The sequence below is a fragment of the Nyctibius grandis genome, chromosome 1 (assembly GCF_013368605.1).
Source record: "Nyctibius grandis isolate bNycGra1 chromosome 1, bNycGra1.pri, whole genome shotgun sequence".
Classification (NCBI taxonomy): Eukaryota; Metazoa; Chordata; class Aves; order Nyctibiiformes; family Nyctibiidae; genus Nyctibius; species Nyctibius grandis.
In genome coordinates this window covers 86,323,064-86,347,158 of record NC_090658.1, presented here as the reverse complement: position 1 = coordinate 86,347,158, position 24,095 = coordinate 86,323,064, and the positions used below count along the sequence as shown (strand labels likewise).

Here is a 24,095-nt window from a genome sequence, read left to right as displayed (position 1 = left end):
GCGCAGCGAGAAGGTTTGGCACCGCTCGCTGCCCGTCGCCCGTCCGGCGGGGCTGACGTGTAGCGGCGAGGCGGCGATGGCGGCCGCCTGGGAGGAGATTCGGCGCCTGGCGGCCGATTTCCAGCGGGCGCAGTTTGCCGAGGTGGCCCACAGGTGAGCAGGGCGGCGCCGGTACGCGCCGCGGCCTTCAGACCCCGCCGTCTGTCGCTGCGTACCGTCGGCCGGCGCCCGCTCTCCGCGCCGGCGGCCCTGCGCTCCCCGACTCCGCCTGCAGGGCCCCAGGGCGGGCTGTGCTGCGGCCCCCGGCCCTGACACACGGCGGGAGCCCGGAGGGTTCAACCGGGCACTGCCCTTCTGCAGCACCGCAGTGCTGACCTGTGTGTCAGTGCTTGTGAGCCCCGAAGGGGCGTCTGGGGCCCCCAGAGAGTGTGTGCAGGGCCACGGAAGTGCAGGGGGTGTAATCGCCGTTCAGTTCAAGCTGCTACACATCGCCACGGCTCCAGTGTTCTCTTTCTTCCTTATGTGGTGTTGAGCGGTTAAGGTTGTTGCCCAGAACTTGTTTTTATTTATTTAAAAAAAAAACCCAACCCCTAACAAAACCCACCAAACTAAAATTAAGCAGCATGGAAGGATCAAAGACAAACTGTAAGCACAACCATTGAGGGGCAGGTGTAGTCTTGCAGCAAAAGGGGCTGACAGCTGTTCAGGAGAAGAGTAAAAGTCTTTTTTTTTTTTTTTTTTTTTAGTTTTACAGAGATGACCCACATAAGGGAAGCCATGTGGATGATTTGAGGGGCAATAACTAGGATCCTGAAATTATTTTTTTGTCATAAAATTTACTCACAGAAGAGCAAGTAATCTTCATTTTATTTCCTGTATTTAGGGGTTTTGAAACATCAATTTAAAGATAATTTTACCAAGTACTTACTTAGAGTAACTCATTATTCTTTATGCTGTTGATAGATTGTCAGAACGGAACTGTATAGAAATTGTCACTAAACTGATTGCAGAAAAGCAGTTGGAAGTAGTGCACACACTTGATGGAAAAGAGTATGTCACTCCAGCACAGATTAGTAGGGAGATCCGGGATGAGCTTCACGTTTGTGGTGGTAAGTGTGGCATTCGCCTTCTTCCTCTGGATTTGGAAGTTAATTTTAGAGACTACAGAAAGAATTTGAAAGTTTTCTTCAGTACCCTTAATCTTGCAAAAAAAAAGTGATCTTGCTTCCTATTGCTTCATCTACACATGAATTCACCTACTATTATTTTATTTTCACTTCAGTTCTGTATTAAGCTTTTAGGTAAGCATATCAACATATGTTACTTGTTTCATTTACACCCACGCAGAATCTCTAAGGTAGAAGTGGTCGAAGAACCCTTTTGAAGAAAATTTGGCATTTTAGTATGCCAAATATCAAGTATCTGGCCCAGATGTTTGGTATTGACTCAGAATTTCAAAATCATTCTCCTTTCACATCATTAGTAATAATAATAATATTCTTAAATTGTCATTGACAGGTCTTTTTTATTTTACCAGTATGAAGAGCCATCTGCTTTGTAAGAGCTGACTTAGATATCTAAGGAAGCAAATACGCTTCAAACTGGTTTTTGTCAATTGTTTCAATGAGAAGACAGTATCTTGTACTTTTAGTTATATTTAAGGGTGAATTTCACGGCCTCGTATGTTTGGAAAATTAACTTCCTTGTTTTGTTCGTACAGGTTAGTCATTTTCTTACGATTACCACAAGTATGCCTCAGTTTGTGTTATGCCATTGTGTATCATATCAGTATGATAGCTTGAATTGAATTTAAAGTTGCTGGGTTTTGTTAGTAACATCGTGCAAAGATAGAAAGTTTTGGCGATCTCTGTTTTGATACTTATGGACTAGTGGTCAAATCTAGATCAGCATCAAGGCAAAAACTAATGGGGAGGGAGTTTGAACCGTCATTTGTACTTGTGGAGTTATTGTATTGGATTGTCGGCAAGGCCATAGGGTAGAACAATATGGGATATCTTGTAGTGACCAGCTGTGATTTCTGTGATCTGATGATATATAAAGCTGAAAGTGGTTTAATTGGTCTACAAAAAGGTAATGAAGAAATATTTTGTACATAATGGACTATGCTGTATTCTAAATCTGTTCAAACATGTTTTATATACTAAAAGTATATTGTACTTTTTTTTGAAGGTCGAGTAAACATTGTTGACTTACAACAGGTAACTTTTTAGTAATAAAGAACTATATACTTCTTTCTTTTTTTCACCGTTTATATTGTCAATATGGAGTTCATTAGCTATACTCCAGCTAAGTTGTTTTTTTAAAAGAGAACAGGCTTTATGAAAAGCTGGTAGCTCATGTCAGAGTATTGCAGATTACTTAATCCATCCATTTACTGCTTTATTGAAAGCTCTTCTCTGCTTAATGATAATCTACAACCTCTGAAATCACCACTAAAATATAGAGATTTTCTTTCTGAATTTTTCCATTATAAACTAAGGGGGGGCAAACAGAAAATATGTTTCCCATTTAAATTTAAAGCTGCAGGAGCATGCATAATTAACTTTGCATGCTTCTTTGGATCTTCCCTTTTCCTTCATTAATCTCTTGTCTCCACTAATCTTTATCCTCCAGTAGTCTTCCTCTGGGACTAATTTTCCCTTCTGGCTTGAGTAAAATTAGTTGGAATAAGAAAACCTTTCTGAAAGACAATTTAGTATTTTCTGTTAATAGTTTCCTGGAATTTTTTATTATATAGGTTTCTTTTAACCTTGTCACAGTTGCAAAGAGAGTTTTTTCCCCCAAAAGATTTGCTGCTTTATTCCAAATAACAAATTAACTACATATATATGCAATAGTAGAAAAAAATAAAAGCAGATTTCCTCAAGGCATAGGAATGTGTAACTATAATATCTCAATGTTTGCGAATTAATTTCAATTTAAAGTTCTGATAAGAGGTTTTGTTGGTTGGGTTTTTTTTAGGTAATAAATGTGGACCTTCTGCACATTGAAAACAGAGCTAACGACATCGTTAAATCAGAAAAAACTATTCAGCTTGTACTGGGACAGCTTATAAATGAGTGAGTACTTTCAGGAGCATCATGGATAATTCACACTTCTTTTATTTTTTAAAACGCAGACTAAAAGTGATGGCCAGCCTTTGTTGCTTCTGAGGTGAAATACATTTTTCTTGGCTGCTACTAGGGCTGCTTGGTGATCAGTGCTTCTTTTCCAAATGGCGAGTGAGGCCTGTCTCAGCAGAGCATCCAGTGAATCCATGGAGCAAAGGCCTTACTGGATGTCTCTGCCCAGTATCCTGCACTTAAGAGGCTTCATTTTTTACCCAGTGTCTTTGTGTACAGCAGTCAGATCTCATTTGCTCTGTGGCTTTGCTGTCTGCCTCAGCTATTGACAAACCCACTCATTTTTTCCCACCTCTTGCTTTACCTCACAAGCCTAAGATGTACGAGCAAGTTATTCCATGGCATTCAGCACGCTGACAACCACTGAAGTAATACTCTTATGGGGTTGTCTCTCTTATTGATTGCACTGCAGGATTTGTTCTTGGCAAAGAATGTGAAGTTCCTGGCTCTCTTGAAATAATTAAGACCTATCTGGCTCACTAAAGCCCTTTTTTAAGTCTCATTGACATATAATGTTTTCCTGGTCTTGCTTTTTGTCAGTTTCATACAAGCAGATAAATGACCAATTTTAATACTAGCTACCTGGTTAGCAGGCTTTTAAAAAACCCCCACATTTTCTCTGGCATAGTTCTCCTTTATTCATTTAAAATAACTTTCAGTTTATTTTTGTCAAGATGTGACAGAAAGAGGTGTAGTACCAGGTCAATTAATAATTCAGCATGTGGATAACAGGTTGATCTTGAATTTCACACTTAATGTGTTGGGATTTTTTTTCTTGTTTTTAAACAAGGAGTTACCTGGATCAATTAGCAGAAGAAATAAATGATAAACTACAGGAAACTGGCCAGGTGACAATATCGGAACTCTGCAAGGCATACGACCTTCCAGGAGACTTCCTGATACAGGTGATGCAAGCCACCAACCTAGCAAACGTAGAATTGATTGTGTTCACCTTCTTTTGTCATCTTTGCAATATCCGTGGCTTTAATTGTGATGAGCTGCTCGTCATTCTAAGCAGAAAAGTATTAGATACATAAAGGTTGCAGTGTAACAGCTATTCACAGATTGAGGTTGATGTTTGCCTTTTACTTTTGGGCAAAATTTCTTCAGAATCTTTATGGCTGTTAGGAATAGATTAGGATTACGAATGTTAGGAACCGGTTAGATTACTGGAAGATCTGAAAATGTGTTTGAAATATTAGAGAGAACATGTAGGGGTAGTTTTACCAGTCTCATTAGCTACCCAGGAAGCAGAAATACAATGGTAGAGACCTTTTGGTTTTTTCAGAAAAGGTAAATTAAACATCCATTTCTAGAAGCTGAAGCCAGACATTCAGAGTAGAAACAAAAAACTATTTACCTTTGTTAGTGACTACTGTAGTGTTTAAAAGGATTAGGGAGAATTCTCTTACCATCGTTGACTTTCAGTCAAGGTTGGATTTTGTTTAGAAGATATTTTTTTCAAAGGGTAATCCTGTGGCATGTTTTATGAGCAGTCATATTGGGTACCACAGACAACCTTGTTGACTCTCAATTTATGAACAGATTTCCTCTAATATCTGTTGCATGCATCAGCTTCCACAAAAACATTTCTAACATACAAAAATTATTACATGGTTTCTCTTTGTTTCCTGGGCAATATTTCCTGGATTTAGTTCACTTTGCAGGGATGCACATTTATAAACTGTTAGCACCTCTTTCTTTTGTGTTTATTATTGCTAATTTTTGTCTGACTGTTTGAAAAAATGGATAGTGAATTCTTCTGCCACTGTTTCATACAAAATTAATGCAAAGGTTAAATCTTAGTTTTCATTGTGCGGTTCCAAACCATAGGTATTTCTTTTGCAAAGTTTTGTTTCATCATTAGATACATAAATATCTGATAGAAGAGGGCATTGTTAGGAAAGCTGAATTCCTTGGAGTGTGGGCCATAATGGCATCAACTTACATGTAGTAAGACACGTTCTCAATACACCTAAAATAATAATTTCCACTTGTAGTCCTCATTTCTGAATATTTTGTCTGTCTTAGCAAAACTAATTTGCTGATCTTTTAATACAGATTTTTTGATTGATTTTTGTTTAACGTTGTTAATATACAATTTCAACAGTGATCCCAGCTTCTATTTACAGGCCTTATCCAGGCGTTTGGGTAGAATCGTTCATGGACAACTGGACCAGGAAAACCGTGGGGTGATTTTTACAGAAGCCTTTGTGTCCCGGCATCGAGCACGTATTCGTGGTCTCTTCACTGCGATTACGCGGTAAATTGCAACACATGCAATCACATACTAAAGTATTTTTACCATAGGTCTTTATGGACCAAATTCACTTGCAATTGAAAAAGAAACTAAAGAAAGACCTGTGGATAGATTTCTTCAAGCGTAGTTCAGTTCCTGGGGTGAAATACTTAGTTATATTAGACTCCCTTTTTTGAAATGGGGACCTTCTTTTGAAAGGAGAACAAGGGAAGTATAGCAATATATCATATACAACACACTTAAGTTGTTTGGCTGAAGAAAATGTTGATTAGCAGTTCTTTTATTTGTCTGGAGATTATCTATCCTCTTTGTCATTTCACTGCTTCCCAGTCAATTACATGTTTGTATCTACCCACTACATGTGATTATAGATGATTTTTTCTCATTAAATGGATAATCTTCTGTGTCAATTTGTATGAAGATAAAAACTTGGGACAGCAAAAGTTTTCTTACAATAAATGTCATAACTCTGTTATATGACTTCGTAGTAATTCAAAATTAAAACCTTGTAAGCTGTGTTAAACATCAGTGTAGCATCCTGGGGCTAAGGTATTATTTCTAGATTCTCCACATCAATTTCAGGTCATTAACTTATATTGTTTTGCTTTTCTTTTTTTCCAAGTCCTACACCTGTAAGTAACTTGATCACTCGGTATGGATTTCAAGAACATTTACTTTACTGTGAGTTTCGTTCAGACTGGTTTGTATTTTTGTTGGTTAATTCATAGATTCTTCATTACTAGAAGTATGCTTTCAAAGAAGCATTTTAGTATATAGCCTTCATTCTGAGTAAAGAACAACAGGTTTCTCTCTGGTGTAAAAAGTGTTAAACCTTCTGTGCTATCCATAACTGAAGAGATGTTCTCTGTATCTAAAGCAATGAAAGCATATGTTGATGAAATCCCCTGGGGGCAGAATGATGCAAGAAGTACAGTACTCATTTTGTCATGTTTCGTTATTTGCCCTTAGCTCCTGGCAGTTTTATCAGTGAGGCACACAAAAGGGGACAGATTTTATGTGGCCAAATGGCATTGACTGCTCTGGATTTTATTTATTGACTTCTTTCTGTGATAGTGGAGGCCGAGCTTCTGTTACGCGCTTGGTTAAGTGTCTTTATGTGCTGAGAGATAAAGCATACCCTTAAACTGTTTGCTTTTATTTTCCGCAGTTCCTTTTTAAAATAGAAATTCATAAAGATTTCCTATCCAATTGCTGAAACTTTTAGACGGTACTTAATTGTTTCTCACTTCTAATGTTGCAGCTTTTCTTTTACTACCAGGAACCCGCTCCCGTCTGTCCAAAATGCTGCTTCAAGCATCATTAGTCTTGTATGCTGGCTGACCAAGTGCTGCTGGTCTTCAGAATCCTTTAATAGTTTTATGTCTCTTCTCATGAAAGTTAATATTTCTCTTTTGTTTGACTGTGTCTTTTTTGCCTTTAGCTCCACTATAGTATCTCTCTGCTTACCTTCTTGTTCTTTGCGACAAGCTTATTCATTGAAAATGAAAATCTTAGCATTTAAATAAAATCATATAAGCACTCTGCTTTCACATAACCAATTTAAGGTTTCTTCTTTTTTTTGGAATGTACCATCTAGGTATTCATAGATTAAGAGGAAAGTCTGCTAGACTGCATTATAGTAATGTTGCAGTACCCAACAACTTTCAGTATGCGGATACAGTCTTTTTCAAACAGGTCCTGCAAGTACCTGATCATGTATTGCTCATGTACAGGGTTAATGTGAATTGAAGTTCTGGTGTTTTCCTGTCACCAGTAATCATCATGATGGCTAAGTGTATTTCTAGTACTTTCTTTTTCTTGTTTTGTTTTTTTTTTTTTCAGTGAGTTTGTTCATCTTTTTCTTTAGTTTTTCTTAGTGTATTTAATTTCTTCTGCAGTTTCTTAAGTTTCAAAGAGCTTTTTCCTCACTGCCAGAGCGTGTTTGACTTTATTCTATCCGTTTTCGGAGATACCATTTCAAATCCACAAATGCTGGAAACTTGAAAAATATCTTTTTAATTATGTTACTTATACTCTTTGCTTTTTATGTCTGTCATAATTAGCAATGTGTTTTGAAGTAGTCTTTGCCAGTTTTGTGTCTCTTCCAGAAAAAAAGAAAAAGTAAGTTCAGTGCACTGTTTGTGTAATTTACAAACAGCTAATTATTTAATCAACACTTAGTGTTAGACAAGATGAACAATAGTCTTTGGTTCTGTCACGTAGCTCTGCTGCTATTCTTGTTAAGCTGACATGAATTTATGATAGAAAATAAATACTTTTAGAAATAAGAAACTTTTGAAACTAAAACACTAATTACAAAGCATAATGAAAGCACCAAGCTTCTTCATTTCTGAATATTGTGTTGCTGACGTAGGACAGGCATGGAGGGATGCTTGTTGTCTTTGCCAGACTTTGACAGAGACCCAGTAGGACACTACAGACTACTCAAATCACCTTTAAAAATACATGTGAGATTACAGTAGTTCTGCAAAGGTCCTGTTGTTTTCTTTTAAAACAAAAGACTATGTCGGCATAATTGTAGTGGGGGCTGTGAAACCTCCTCTGAAAGCACCTTCTCTGCCCTGGAGTTTTAGAACTGGCACTTGAAATAATACAAAAATTAATTGGCATCTTTATTTCTGCCCCTTTCTCTATAGAGACTCTGGTTTATTGCTAGTGCTCCCACAAAATGATTTGAAATACCTATAGAAGTTTTACTCTTTTCCCAAAAACTTTGAATAAAAGCAAGTTGAGATTGCAAACTCTATTGGCTGACAATCCTTTAAGTAGAATAGGCATATTGACTCTGTTTTCTATGGTAACTAAACTATTAGGAAGTATAAAAATCTAATTTCATTTTTAGAATCTGTCTTATAAGCTCCATTTCATATGAGGTAACTGAACCATGGCAGAACATAATTTCTAGCTCTTGTCTTAGATTACGTAAAATCTTCTTTAAATTAGTTTCACTTCTACATTTTTTCAGTGTAACTACTGTTCAGTTATGTCAGTGGCAGTCGTGTTTAATAGCTGCTAGCTTATAGAGATTTATCTACACTATAGGCATATATGACAAAAAAAAGTCATGATTTAAAATGTAGTATTTCTTCTGGAACCAGGTTTTCCCGTGTAGGTGGGCTAAACTTCTATATGATACCGTCTAGTTTTCTGTTGCAGGGTAAAATCTGTCTTTTAATGAAGTAGAAATCAACACAGACTGAAGGTAAAAAAGACCATCTAACAAAGCTCTGGAAGTCAGCAGAGCTTGGCAGTTGTTGTCACTGATTTTTTTTAATGTATCTAGTGAAAAGGCAAAAGTAGAACATATAAGGCAAATCAGATATTCCCGTGCACCTTTAGTAGATTGAAAATACCTTATTTAGTGTCAAGAAAGGCTTAGTACTTTGATACTACCAGTTACCAATACGCTTTTTGTCAGCAATATTTGTGCATTATCAGGAGGTTATTACTGGCAAGTGTGAACATTGTAAACCATGAAGATGGTCATCAGTAGGAGGTGCTCACACTTAGCAGTTTAGGTAGCAGTTTTTCATGTTATTTTAGTGTGTTCAGATCCTTCTTTTTTCCGTCTTGGTTATCACGCAAGCAGTGAATTCAAAGAGAACGTTGTTAATAAAATGCTCATAATTTTATTGTCTGGCCAGAGAAAGATTCCTTTATGGCTATATTTTTTAGATTAAAAGCTCAAACTATCCAGATATATGTTCAATAAAAAGTGTTTTGATCCTGCCATTGTGGTTCACTCTTTTGAAACATTGTATGATTTCCAGGGCTTTTATCAAGACATTCTTGTAAGTGATAAAAAATTTGATAGAACTCAGAAATGTTTCACTAGAACGAGTGCTTGTCATTTGGTCTTCAGTTTCTTTCAATTAATAGTAAAAAGAAAAACAACTAATAGGTGGGAAAAAAGAAGAAACTAAACAGGGAAAATAATTGCAATGTTTTGATTAATGGATATATTGAAGTGGAAAATATTGCTTCATTTATTTTCTTCTTGTAGCTGTGCTAGAAGAACTTGTTAACACTGGTCGTCTAAAAGGCACTGTGGTTGGTGGGAGACAGGATAAGGCTGTGTTTGTTCCAGACATCTATGCCAGAACACAGAGCAACTGGGTGGATTCTTTTTTCAAGCAGAATGGCTACTTAGGTAATTAATCGTTATTCTGGTAGATAAAATATCTTTCTAAAACTAGTTTAGGTAATTGGTCTTACCCTAATACAGCTGATGTCTAGAGTGAAGCCTCACAAGAATAAATGGAAATCAATACAGTAGTTGATACTCCTTTGTTAAAAGAGCGTCTTGCTTATAATAATGTGTTGCTTTATCACAAAGAACCATATTTCAGCAGAGAGAACCATACTGCTAAACAGTAACTTTATTTCTCACAAACAGAATTAGAAATGCTACTTTTATTACTGTTCTGAAAATATTTCTTAGACTGCTTATTGTAGACTTTTCAGATGATCATGGTTGGATTTTCAGACCAGGAGTCCAGATTACAATCACACTTTGGCTGCTAATAGTCCAGATAGCCAAGTGTGCAGTGCACAGGATGAGCCTTTTCCAAAATAATATTTGTATAACTGAAGTGGGTAGCACTAGTCTCCTGATTTGAATCCAGACAAGTCTATCTAACTTAAAGATGGGTGGTGCTGGATGATGGTGTTGTAAAACAGGAGCTATGGGAAAATGTGGACCTGAATAAACAGAGGAATGTACCCTTATGGTCCCAAAGGGCCAGTCCCTAAATAAGTTAGTCTTGCAGTTTGAAAAGGATCGGCATAATTTACTGTAGTAGTAGTAAGTGTTTCTGTAATATTGCTTGACTGATAGAGTATCTATCAAAGTCTTTGAATATTTTGAGCACGTCTAAGTGTAAACTGCCAAATAGTTGAAATGCTTTGCTTGTGAGGCATTGCACAATTCTGTGAGTATATTGGAGTAACTTTTGAAAACAAAAGATTTTGACATTGTACATATTGTAAATATTGTTCATGTTATATTATAATACTTTAGAAAGTTATAATTGCAAAGATAAACTTAATGGTATAAGAATCTGAAAAAAGCATTTTTTTTCCAAAACTCAGACCAAAGTCATGTCCATGATTTAATCTCCATATTTCTGGTAACTATGTTCAGATGTAGCTTGTACTGAACTAAGTCAGCATCAGCTTGAGGTGACATTTACTTGTATAAAAACTATATGTAATTCTTCGGTTCCTGCTTTCAAAAAAAATTACCACATAAGATCCTGTATGCATATGAAGGTACTTAAATATAACAGACATGTAATTATTTTATAGAATTTGATGCGCTGTACAGACTTGGTATCCCCGACCCAGCAGGCTACATTAAAAAAAGATATAAGTCCACACAACTGTTATTTCTGAGAGCAGCTTGTGTTGGTCAAGAAATTGTGGATCAAGTCGAAGCCTCTGTAGAGGAAGCCATCAGCTCTGGAAACTGGATAGACGTAGCAGTAAGCAATCCTTTCAGTTGTTGTTGTTGGATTTGTTTATTTAGTCTTCTTTTTGTGTCAAATGATACTTTATTGAAACTACACATATGTATAATTAAAATTCTATGTTGCCAAGGAAGAATATTTAGTTTAAGTAAAATAACAAATAAAAAGGCATTATTTGCCTTTAAGTTGGTCTGAACAGAAACAGGGGAAGGACCTATCGGTATTCGGTGGATAGGTACCTAAGACTAACATTCATTTCAAAATTAGTGCTAATGTATTCTGCTGGAGAGCAATATATTTCTGTGGGGGTTTTTTTTTGGAAAAAAGTATAAACTGAACTCTTACGACATTTTCAGTAAGCAGACGGATATTAGCCATTTCATCCTGGCTAAAACCTAATTTTAGGCCTCAGAGCACTACTTTGTCACTTGTAAGGAGGCCTGCTGTTGTTTTGTGTTTGGTGTTACTCTGTATCTGTTGAGCTGCATTTTGAAGATGTTGCCGTGTGTTTTCCCAGAGGTAACATATTCTGGAGCAATGTTGATTTGGGATGTTAGAAGATTTAAAACAGTGTTAACTTCTAAATTACTAGTTTAATTTTAAAAGTGCAGTATATTCTAAATAGTTAATGGGTGTCAAATGGGGTGTCTGTGGATTTTTTATCCACATACAAGTATGTCTGTCCATTCTAGAACAGAATATTGTATGTAAATTATTTTTATTTTCTTTACCCTAGACTCTTCTGCCCAGTTCATTGTCAGCAGAAGACGCTGGGATTTTGCTTCAGCAAGTGATGAGATCTTTAAACAAAAATTCTTCAGGTCTAGTCTTCAGTGACACCATTGTGGTTAGTGAGAAATTTCTAAGCAGCTGTGCTGATCTCTTTTCTGATATGATGCAACAGAAAGCTGAAAAGGTACAGTTTTTCTTATTAGTCAAGATGCAATGTGCATTGAGTGTTGGAGTATAGTTTATGTGACTTTCTATTTGCTCTTACTGTCTCTTTACATTGCATGTGAAATACAGCTTGAGAGCAAAAATGAAGAAAAGGTTTGTACATGTAATCAGTGTAATTTAATATATTTCAGTTTCCATCAGGGAACACCATGACACTAACTGTATGATCAGATGCTGAATTTTGAAGAGAAGAATAAATGTCTCTTCATGCGTTGCACTTGGAAAACATGGTGTTAGATTAATATACTAAGAAAATTGCCAAATGGCTTAAATGTTTCCATATGTATCTTTTGTTGCTTTGTGTATCTTTTTGCTAAGAAGTGCATGTTCTTCCTCTTAGGAAATGAAAAGTAACCCTGTTAATTTAATCACTGAAGAAGATTTAAAACAGGCTTATGGTTTAGAGAATTCATATGCTAATAAAAAAGACAAAAAGGATGAAAGAAGAAAGAAAGCAACAGGTAAGGCATCAATATTAGGCTTGTTTAGCCATGGAAATATTCAAATATAAAGTTACTGTATTTTGTAGTCCATTAGTTGCCTCCAGTCCATTGCTGAAGATATTTGAGAAATAATCCAGCCACTTCTCATCATTATACTGTAGGTGTAGGTGTATCTGAGCTATGTCCATAAGAACTAATTTCACGTTTAGAAGTGCAGAGGAAGTACCATAAAGGTATCTTGAGTTAGTCAAACGCAAGTCAGCTGGCTTTAGAAGTAAGGAATCCCTTTTCATTTATTAGTGTATACAGTATGGTCCCATAAGATTGTGTTGTGCAATGAGGACTGACCAAACCATTATTAGCTCGGGGATCTCTGTAGCAGTTTTTTATTGCACAGTATAAATACATTCTTACTCTCTACTTTTCAGGGATGCAGGAAAATGAAAATATTTCTTAATAGTCTGGAGAAGTTACTTCCAAAAGCACTCTAAATTGAGAAATGTGGTATTAAGATGGAGGTTTTGGGAGAATATTGCACATCTTTTCTGAGAATCCCAATCCAGACAATTTTCTGTTGTTTGCACGCATAACAGTTTTTTGGAGATTCACACAGTTTACTTTAAAGTATGTTCTGGGTTAGATTAATTCCAAGCCTTACTCCATTTGTATGGTGGCTGTTTGGAATAGGTCTTAATCGGAGGAAGAATAAAAATGTGTGGGTTTAACCCTTTCAAATCTTTCTGTTTTTTAAAACATTATTCAGACTAAAGACTGTATATTCAGTCCCAAAAACTTTATGTGGCTCTTGTGTTGCCTCAGCACAGCTGAACAATCTATGTTGAACTCACATGAAGAATTTTATGTGCTACCGAAAGTAACAGGATTAGAGCACTGATGCATCTAGCTCAATTGAATATACTCATCTGAAAAATAAAACATTATGTTCTACTCTTAAAAAGGCCATGACTGAGTTGGCACGGAATCTAAACTTATTCTTGTCACAAGAGACAGCAGAGTTTTCTAGGCCAGAGCTGAAGCAGAGAAGCTTGAACTTTAATTAAACTGTCATAAATAGAATGACTTCAGTTTCCAACCCTCTGTGGAGTGAGGCTCTACTGAGCATGTACTACGTGTCTAGCCACGTTCACATCCACAGCTAACGTCGGCTGCACCATCAGCAAGCACTACCCTAAAGTGTTTTTTTTATTGGACTGTTAGGTGCATTACCTTAAAACAATCGACATCACAGTTTAAGGATTAAATGTTGTTACTGCATAATGGCAGAATGTGGCCAATGTCATGTTTCCTGTCTTAAGGTCTGCACATGATTGTATCAGTATCTACTGTTTAAGTGCAACCTAACGTGGCATAGTGTTAATGCAGTTCATTATAAATATGCATTTGCCATGTATTGGATTAATGAGAATTTTCAAGGTAAATTCTCTATTATCTATTTATAATACCATTTGCAACAGTCTGTTACAAACAACTATCTGTAGAGGCATGTACTCTTGTAATCCTTTGTGTATGTTACAGTCCATGTATCCTATTGTCATAAAGGATGGCTTTTCTGGCAGTAGTCTCTCCTGCTTCATATCTCTGGATAAGATCTTGACTGCAGATTGCAGCTTTTTTCTATATGGCTATAAAGTGGAATACAGAACAAAGGGAGCTTGTTTCCAGTGTAACTAGTATATTGCACAGTTCACAAACAGCTTGTATCTGCTCAGCTGAATGCAGTCACATTTCAAATAAACTTGTGAAAAACACTTTTTTTTTTTTTTTTGGAGAGGTCACAAACTCAGAAGGTCTCACAAGTACACCATCCACTGCTAGCTGCAAGTGAACTAGTTTGCTGTTCCTGCAAAGTAATGTTTAAAAATCCATCTATAGCACATAACAGGTGCGGTTAGCTTTGTGAGTAGTAGCATCTTGTCTTTGCATTTCCTTTTCTTAAATAATACTACTGTTACATAATGTAGTTACTTGAAATCTTGGTCCTTATTTTTCCATGGAAAAATATCTACTTTGTCAAGACCTGGTGCTTGTATAGAACTAATTATTCTGGAGTTTAAATTTATTTCAAGTGAAAAAAAGAAGGGAACAAGCTGTGATAAAGGGAACAAACAGCAGAGCAGCTTAGCTTGTGGAAAGGGACTGTATTGCAAATTGAGATCCTGTCTGCAGTGTGAACACATGGATTACAGGACCCGTGAACTAAATAATTTGTTAGTTTGTCAGAACTGGAACATCTCATTGCTTTATAGTCATCTAGGAATTGTCAAAAAAAGAATTAGTGTTCTAGTTAATTGAATGCATGCTTCCAAGAATGCTTAGTAGGTAGGATTCTTTCTCTGAAAGTTAACAAAGTTACATTATCTGGAATATTTTTGAGTAGCTAGGTTATTCAGCATCACTGAATAAAAATGCTAAATGCTTGCTAAGATGCTATTTTCAGCCAACAGAAATTCTCCCAGTACATTATGGACACGGGTATCTCATCTGTTTTCAGCTGCAAAAAGATATTGCTCTTTTTTTTAATGATATGTACATTTGATATGATTAGTATTTGTGTTTGTTAATGACACTAGCTTAAACAAAGCCTTGACTCAGCTGCTTTTTTCCTTAAGAATGAAACTTATGGCCTTGAGATTCTGGAAGATGTATTGTAGGTTACGTTTAGAATCAGGTTTTGTTTTTTTAATGCAGCAATAACAAGTAATGCAGATAAATTACCATATTGTAAACTTTTCAAGTGCTAGAACTTTACTGTGTACTAAGCACATAATTCTCCACCAGAGGGCAGTGGAAGCGCGAGAGGAGGAGGAGGTGGTAATGCTAGAGAGATCAAGATTAAGAAAACCAAGAAAAAAGGAAGAAAGGATGCTGACAGCGATGAAGAGTTGCAAGCAACTAGCGCAGGTTTGTCATTCTATTTTGGGAACTATCTGTTCATACTGACAAGTTTTTATCACTTGCTTTTCCACATCTCTGTTTTTCCACACCGTATTGATAAGGTCAGGTAAAATATCAAAGATGAGAGTACCATTTGGTTAAATTTTATCAATGGATATGATGTTGCTATTTAAATGAAGTGGACATACCATATTCATTGAAAAGTATAACTTAGTCTTAAAAAAAAGAAATTTAAATAAATTAAATAAGAGCATTTTATTTTTTTAAATTTTATTTTATGTAGCAAATGCCTTAGATTTTGGGATGAGTATTATACTTTGTTTCTTAACACCTGCTGAATAGGATATGATAAATGGAGACATCCTCATCCAGGTCCAAAGCTTAATTAGCTCAAGTAAACAAATCATGGCAGTGAAACAGTAGTTAATGTTTTTCCTCCTAAGGGTAAAGTATACAGTCAAAATAAAGTTTTAGTATTTTAAATAAGATTCATCTTTCTTAACTGAGACTTCTACATGTGAGCTAGCTACCTTTATAACTATTGATTTTGTAATGGAGGAAGGTAAGTACTTTGAAGACCTAGTCTGTTTGAATCACTCCCTATTGGTGCCCATTTCTCTACCTTTACTGTTAGGAGAAGGAGCATGGATGGATTCCTCAGAAGTAAATGCCTACATTGTTAGACTTTTAGCAAACAGTGGTTGCAAATGAAACAATCATCATAATTGTTTGGGTTTTTTTTTTTATTCGATGGAGTACCAGAAATGTGTACTTCCATTTTATATATAGTATGTAGACTTCAAATACTGACTGAAAAATACTTCTAAACATGATACTTGAAGTTGTGAAGTACAGCATCTTAATTTTGTATGATACTACTCTAATAGATTATTATAATTCTCATATAAATAAAGTTATTTTTCAAGACTGCTCAGTTACTGAGTAAAACAGTGTTAAATCACCTTTTTTTTGATGTAGCCTTTCATGTTTTATGATTGCTGCTGCTTGTATTGCTGCATTATAATAAGGATTGAACCAAAATCCCAAGATAAATTTGGGTGTAACCATTCAAATATAAATAAGACCTTTCCAAAACCTGATTTAAGCTGCCTTTCCAGCTGTTTATATAGCCTTGTATGTTAGTCGTTGCTACTGTGGCACAACTAGGAGCATCAGTAATTTCCATTCATTCAGTTACCTTATGTGCAGAATAAACGTGTTTTGTGCTGCATCTGGAGCGCAGAATGCCTGTCCTTTTCTGGTTCCCTGTCATCATCCTGATTTCATTCTTAGATGTAAAAATGAAATTCTGCAGCATGCAAACAAACTTCATATTTTGTCTAAAACCAAAATACAGATCCAGTAATTTGTATGCATTTGCAAGCAGCATGTAAGTTGATTTTTATTACTGGAGCTTCTTGTCTGGTTTAATATTCTTGCTTTATCCTGTCTCAAATTTCATACTGTAATCTCAAGTTTAGGATACTCTCTGTTACATGATTGTGTACCTTACTAAATGAGGTTAAAAAAAACACAACAACCTTGCAAAATCCTTCAAACAGGAATGTTCTGTTCAGTTTTGGCATTTTAAAAAAACTATTTGATCTTGGTGATGTCATCATTTCTAAACTAATGCATGGGCCAGGTAGTTTGAAATCTCTTACAAAAAATGCATGTCGTCATGTACTACTTAAGTTGTCTGTTACAGACAATAACTTCTAAGTGATCAAAAGGAAATTTTGTCAGTTTTTCATGTGTAAAACTTAATTGTCATATGTAGTCATCCCTTTTTTTTGCATTGTTGGCAGTGCATTTCTTCTGTGGATGTTTGGGCTTTGAGGCATTTCAATGTCTCATGCCACAGAGTAACTGCTGAAAAACTAAATATAATGTTTTCTCAATGCATGTTGCTCATGCTTATAGGTAGGAATAAGCAGCCGGAGTTTCCTTTCATGTCACAAGAGGAAACTCAGGATGTTTTAAAGACCCACATGCAGGATTGCCCTGAAGAGCTTATTACAGAACTTGCTGAACATCTGATAAGGTAATTTCAGTAATTCAACTGGAGTTAGAAAGTCTGATTCACTTCAGATGAATCTTCTCTTCAATCTGTTTTCTTGCTTAGAAAAAAATGTTTTGCTGATGGAAGTGAACCACAATATTCTTTTTCTATGCAGCTCCATGTTACATACTTGCTTATGTATTGGAAGGCCATGCTGACACAGGAATGAGAAAAAATGCTTCTGCTTAGCAGTAGGTGGTTCTGCATCCTTTGTCAGCAAGCATATTTTCAGGTTTATGGGTGTATTTGCACTCCCTGACACTGATCCATGTTGGGGCTTCACCAGTCCTGTCTTCTGTACAGCCCTTGGTATATGTTCGTGTTCCCTGTCTTTTGTGGCTCCACTGGTACCTGTGCAAACTGCATAGTAAGCTAGGTCAGCAATCTGGTCTCAGCACAGATTATTAACTTCTTTTAAAAGATGTTCCATACAAGAGAGAGGATGTGAATGTGTGCATTCAGGGCAAAAAGGACACGACAGGACTGTAACAGCCCAAGCTTGAATGAACTTGGAGTGCAATGATAACTGCATCTTTAGAAGGGCCTGTGCTATTTTAATGCAATTTGTCTTCCCTTCTAACAGCTCTCATTGATCTGAAATTTGTCCACAGACCCCTGAAAATGTTTGTGAATAGTGTTGCTTCTGGAAATATTTTCTGTCTTTCATCTTGTTACCATTAAGGAGTTGTTATGAGTTAAAACCTTGGCAAGCATTTACATACTGTGCATACTGTAACCAATAGTACTTCTGCAATTACAAAAGTACGTTTTAATTTCCTAGTGCTTTTTTCCTGATTTCAATTATTTGCTTTTTATTTATCTCACCATTCTGTGGCATTCACGTCCCATTCATTTACTGTGCAATAGGTAGCTTTCTCTATTGCTCATGTATTTGGAAAAACCTTCTACAGTTTAACATTTTGCTTAATGTTCCCTTTTTCTCCTTTCTTCTTCCCTGTTCTAAGACCTTTAACAAAAACTTATCAGGAAGTTGTGCGTTCAGTTTTTACGTCTTCAGCATCTTCCTCTGGAGCTAGCAGAAGACAGACTATGAAGGACTTGCAGGAGGAATTCTCAAACTTGTACAACAACATTCGGTTATTTGAAAAGGGAACAAAGCATTTCCAAGGTACAATAAATATATACTTTAAAAAATGAATATGCTCCTTCAAGGATGTTGAATTTATTCCAGAATCTACCTTCAAGGTCAAAGAAGAGCAACAATTTTAAAAGGAAAAATTTAGAGATGTGTTTACACTGCCTAACACTGACCTTATGCTGGAGTGCATTGCTTTGCACACTTACTGAAATATGTTTCCTTTATTTCATACCCATAGTCTGTTATGTCTTCTGTCAAGATAATTGTGGGTTCTTGTCCTTCCTTCCAAAGTATTTGCATCCCTTCCCAGTTTATATTGTCAGGGGGAAAAAAAAAGAAAAAAACTAGTAAGCTTACTTCATTCTGTCACATGTGCCACTACTGAAAGAATTGAATACTACCTGATTCTAAGAAGCCCCTGTTAAAAACTCTTTTGGGTTTGATACTGAAAGTAGCTGCTCAAGGGAGTTTTTCACAAAGGTGTAGATTCATTTTGCAGTGGGTTACTTTGTAAGGTGTCTTCTTTAGCTACCTATGTTTTGTGACAGAAAAGTAGCATTAGGAAAATATTGTAGGCATTTCCGAGATTCTCTGCTGTATTCAGCTTTCTTCTAGAACTTTCCCTGTGGAAAACTTATAGCAAAAGGAAACACTAGCAAAAACCCCCAATATTCCTATGTTTAGGAATAAATGGATTTATTTCTCATTAGCCTCTGTTCTTGTATATGTGTTCTGTAACCTCTTTTTTCTAAAATCCTACTGTTTCAGTCTTAAGTCATGTGCCTGCTCTTCTGTTTAACTGCTTATCCTGTAGGCTTTTCCTTTACACACTTTTTACTTGTTGATGGATAGCAGAGGTTGTTCATTAGTGGTTCAGGAGGATTGTACTGGGACTGGTTTACTGCTTATATAGATACACCTTTGAAATACTAACAGTGCGTTAAAATGCGCTTACAGACCTGAAAGCTCACATTTATCGCTGAAGAATGTTCCATAAGCAACTGCAAATGAGGGATGTTAGCGTCATGTATCCGGATAACTTTCCATACTACTCGTGGTTGATAGAGTTCATGTTTTAGCAAGTGCTGTTAAAATTACTTTTAATCACTTATTTCTTTTAACAGATGAGATTCAGACTAACCTTGCCAAACACCTGTTGAAGACTGTCTGTACAGACATTACAAATCTTATTTTCAACTTCTTAGCATCTGATTCAATGATGACAACAGAAAATTACTCTTCAATCACAAGTGAGGTACACAGATAACAGTTCCTTTTTAACAGTCTCAAGTAGACCAGTGATGTTTATTTAATATTTAATTATCTTCTGTTTAAATATGCGTACAGCTAAAATGGTAATTAATATTACGGATTATTTCCATTCTTGTCTCATACAGGTCCGGGCCAAGATTTTAGGTAAATTGCCAGAAGACACCAAAGGTCCTTTAACTAAACTGCATACTTCTCTGAATGGCAAGGTAAAGTGATCCAGAATCTTTGAGTTCAGATGTTCCATTCTGCTGATAGAATGCTAGTAAACAGCTGACATACATAGTGTAGTACATAACTGCTGCTGCTGTGAAGGATGAAGGCAAAGTCATCTTTTGAATTTGTGTAAGTCAGTGAGAGTAAGTACATTTTCGTATCTGTGGATTTTAAGAGATGAAAAGACGATCTTACATTTTGATACTGATAGTCACCTAGCTCTTTGCTTCCAGCTGGAATCCAGTGTGTCTTTAGGTACAGGTGAGAAAAGGAAAGCTGAAAGAGAATCTGCAGTTTAAAGTGATTGATGTTTCTTGTATTTTGTTCATGAAGTTCCTGATTGTTCTCCTGTGTATTTCTTAACTAGTAAAATCCTTGGTATTTAAAAAAAAACCCTTCGGATTATGTCAGTGGAAATACAAAGGAAAGTAATTTATTAATTATTTTATGCAAAAGGCCATACTGATATGTTTCTTAAGAAAAAATATATCTGTAGATAATTGTAGAACATGTATCCCTTTTTTTATTCCATTTTTAGGATTAATGGATTATAGTTTTTTTTAGTATTTAAGTAAATGAACTATTGGAAGATTAATAAAGTTAATTTCTACTAAATACTTTTTACTTTCTCTTTTCTTCCATAGTTTATTCCAAATGTGTTCACAGTCATCTGTTTGTGTAATTAATTGTGAACAGTAGTTAACCTTTTTTATAATCTGCTAACACAGATTAAATATTTATATAATTTTTAATAGAGTGTAGAAGATTTTCTTTCATGCCTTGATTCTGCAGTGGATATTTGTGGTATTATGGTGAAAAAAGGAGACAAAAAGAAGGAAAGGTACCTTAATTTTATTTATTCTATGCACAGTATCTGAAATGTAGCTCTGTTGCTGCATAAATGTCAGATGGTTAATTTGGTAGCAGTCACACAGAATGCGTAAGTGAGAGGCAGTCTTTCTTTCCAGACTGTTAAACTGAAAAACACAAAGCCAAGCAGTCCTAATTCCATGGGAGAAGGAGCAGGGAAGGGTTCATATTTAGCTAATTTGCTTGACTCACTGCTTACTACAGTGTATCAGTTTGTAAATTCTCTTGGGGCTTTTCAAAATCTGAGCTACACCAGCGCTAGCACTTTTTTTTTTAATGTGGAATTTCACATAAAGAATGGGTCAGTCAGAGGAGAAAATTAAAATTAATTGAAGTTAGGTATGTTTTAGAGTCTGTTATCAACTGCTATAAAACAGAACAAGAAACATTTTTATATAATATGTTTCTGTTCCTTAGGCAAATCCTGTTTCAGCATAGACAAGCTCTGATTGAACAGCTAAAAGTCACAGAAGATCCAGCTCTTGTTCTGCACCTGACATCAGTACTGTTATTTCAGTTTTCAACCCACTGTATGCTTCATGCACCAGGAAGATCAGTACCACAGATCATTAATTTCCTAAGTGGCAAGATCCCAGAGGTATTCCTTTCTAGCTTTTTAAGGGGAAAGGACCTTTTTTGTATGGCAGAACATAAAAGTTGTGTCTTATGCTATTTCTGCTGCATAAGACTGTCACCTTTGTGTTTCATGTCTAATCATTACTTTATGTACAGAATATACAATTTCTCTGATCTGTACTGGATTTCAGACCTATCATTTCAGGGATCTGTCTTCAATATTTTTTAATAAAATTAAAAATCAATCTGTTATTAGTACTGTAGCATTTGCCTTTATCCATAGAGACAGATGTGTATTGGGGGATGTTATAATTCTTATAACTGAAAATATTTACACTCTCTTTCCACCCAGCTAGAGCATGGTTGCTTTTAAAACTTTTCTAATTCAGTTTTAAGGAAAGATATACCTCTTCAAAAGTAAAAATGTTGAAAATCTATATTCTAAACTGCCAAAACTGGTGATGTTTGCTAACTTCGTTGCTATCCTGCTTCACTGGTTAATTGTCCTGTTCTTGCAGCATGGATGCACTTTCGTTTTTCTGCCTCTTTGTGTCTCAGAATTTAAGTTACAGAAATATATTTCCATAAAGGTATTTTGCATCACTAACCCTCTTTAGGAATGAATGGGAGAATGCTTTTTTAAAAATTTAATCTTTAATTAAAGGTCTGTGTACCTTCTCTGTAACATTGACATTCCTTTGTTTTGTTCTGTTTTTTCCCCTCAGGATCAGCATTCTCTGTTAGTCAAATACCAGGGATTAGTAGTGAAACAGTTGATCAGCCAGACTAAGAAAACTGAACAGGGAGACAGTGACACAGCAGATAACCTGGAAGAAGAGGAAGTAGCAGACACCATTCGAAAAGAGCTCCAGGAAGTCACTACCTCTATCAAGGATCTTGTTCTCAGACCTAGGAAATCTTCTGTAGCAGAGGAATAAAATTATTCAGTGCATCCACATCCATTATACAGTCAGATTTTTATTTTTTTTATCCTGAAGGGAAGGATAGCAGAAAATGCTTGACAAACTTTAAAATTTGACTTCTAACAATTGCAAATCACAGCCAGGGAACACAGTTGTTGGGTGATGGTAGCAAATGGAGTGTTGTTATCTACTACTACAGTGTATGTGTAACACACATTAAATGTAGATGCAACAGAGCACAGCTGTGGACACTTTGGGTATGAAAGTCGTGGTTTTTAATTGGCATCTTCATGTAACACCTCAAGAAATGGTTATTCTTCAGATAACTGTATTCTGTTCCATATACACACAGGCTTATAGTTTTACTTCTCTGATTTGGATTTATAGTGATCTAAGGATTGCATATAAGTGTATATAAGCCTGTATATCTTAATTTCAAAGAGTAGTTATGAAACATATAATGATACCTAATAGTATACAAATGAAAGGCCATCTTTACTTTTTCATATCATTAGTGGATGTTTTCAGCTTCTGTTCACTGGACTGCAACAGTAAAACATTGAGTACAAGTGTATATTGCTAAACTTAAGTGATCCAATACTAATGTGAGTTTCTAAATGTACTGAAAGCTTATGAAAATCGGCACACCCATGCTATTAATGTATTCTCTTCATGTCTGTAATAGCAGTTAATTTAAAACTTGTAATTGGGACAGAGGAGGTGATACCATTTTGCTTTGGTATTTTGGGAGTGGATAAATTCTGTTACGCCTGCCATGTTTTACATGCTATATGTTCATTCAGGGGAGTTCTTGAGTTCTTACTCCAGTTCCCATAGCAGTTAGAAGCACTTGCTTACATTCTGTCAGCTCCTTGAGAGAACTTGTGGTATTCTGTTTATCCTGAGTTCCTTGAAAAGAATTTAGTTTGTGACCTTTCTACGTGAACTTTATAGTCCTAAATATTGGCTAAAGTGTTTCCCTTAAGTGTTTTACCAGCCTTATTTTTACATGAGCGGTACTTTACGTCTTCAGGAAGTAGAAAAATGTGTAAAACAGAGTTCTACCAGTATTAATGACATAATTCTTGTATGTCAAATATACTTCTAACTTATTTTAAAGAGAAGATAATTTTCAAACCGGAAAAAATTTAGCTGTATTACTTCAGTAATGCCTATTGATTTCATATGTGTAATTTCAGGTTTTTGCATAAAATCAAGTTTGAGTAGGAAGACGAGAGAGTTCTTTTCACTAAAAATGTCATTCACCCTTTCTTGCCAAAATTCTTTGATGCTGAAAGAAAGCAAATTCTGTGCAAGCCCTACTCTGTTCAAATATTTCTGTTTTCAAACAGTTCACATATTCTGTAAGGTTAATTATAAATATACCCAAACCTGAAATTGTAACAAATGGAAGTTGAAGAGGCAAAGTATGGAAGCTCAGTAACAAGTTAACCAAGGTTGACTTGAATTTTATGCATATATAAAAGGCAGTAATGTTTAACAATGTTCACATCAACGCAGATCTTTTACCAACTGTTAAGGCAAAACAGTTTGTCAGTTGTAATGCAGAAGCAAAGGTAGTTGTTTCTCTTTCCTTGGTGGGAGGTTATCGTAGCTGACAGTAAAGGACAGTGAGGAGTAAGAGATGAAAAATGTTCAGGCTGTTTAACTTTGTTTAAGAAATAGAGTTTGCATAGAGGGAATAGGTGTGATTTCTTGTTATTTAGCCAGAATAATTATTAAGTTCCTATACTGAATGTAAACAATTTTGTATGACATTGAACTATTTTGTAAATAATATGCCATATGACATTCTGTATGCAAATATGAAATTATTTTATTAACATTAAATGATGAAATATTTAAAATGCA

At 35.8% G+C, this 24,095-nt stretch overlaps 1 protein-coding gene across 1 annotated transcript; it reads left to right on the top strand.

Annotated features, from left to right (window-relative positions):
* On the top strand, positions 1-24,095 carry UFL1 (UFM1 specific ligase 1). Its single transcript, XM_068398270.1, has 19 exons — positions 1-153; positions 964-1,109; positions 2,191-2,219; positions 2,983-3,080; positions 3,934-4,048; positions 5,276-5,406; positions 6,026-6,084; positions 9,428-9,574; positions 10,732-10,907; positions 11,629-11,808; positions 12,190-12,310; positions 15,092-15,214; positions 17,132-17,252; positions 18,236-18,399; positions 19,494-19,624; positions 19,767-19,847; positions 20,610-20,695; positions 21,142-21,322; positions 22,026-24,095. Exons 1-19 carry the CDS (start codon positions 77-79, stop codon positions 22,236-22,238), a joined length of 2,379 nt encoding a protein of 792 aa, XP_068254371.1. The 5' UTR covers positions 1-76; the 3' UTR covers positions 22,239-24,095.

Bases quoted from the DNA above. Each gene is read 5' to 3' on its own strand.
- UFL1 (XM_068398270.1), top strand. From the start codon at position 77: ATGGCGGCCGCCTGGGAGGAGATTCGGCGCCTGGCGGCCGATTTCCAG. The intron at 18,400-19,493 runs GTACAATAAATA...TTCTTTTAACAG, and splicing joins GGGAACAAAGCATTTCCAAG to ATGAGATTCAGACTAACCTT. The intron at 19,848-20,609 runs GTAAAGTGATCC...AATTTTTAATAG, and splicing joins ATACTTCTCTGAATGGCAAG to AGTGTAGAAGATTTTCTTTC.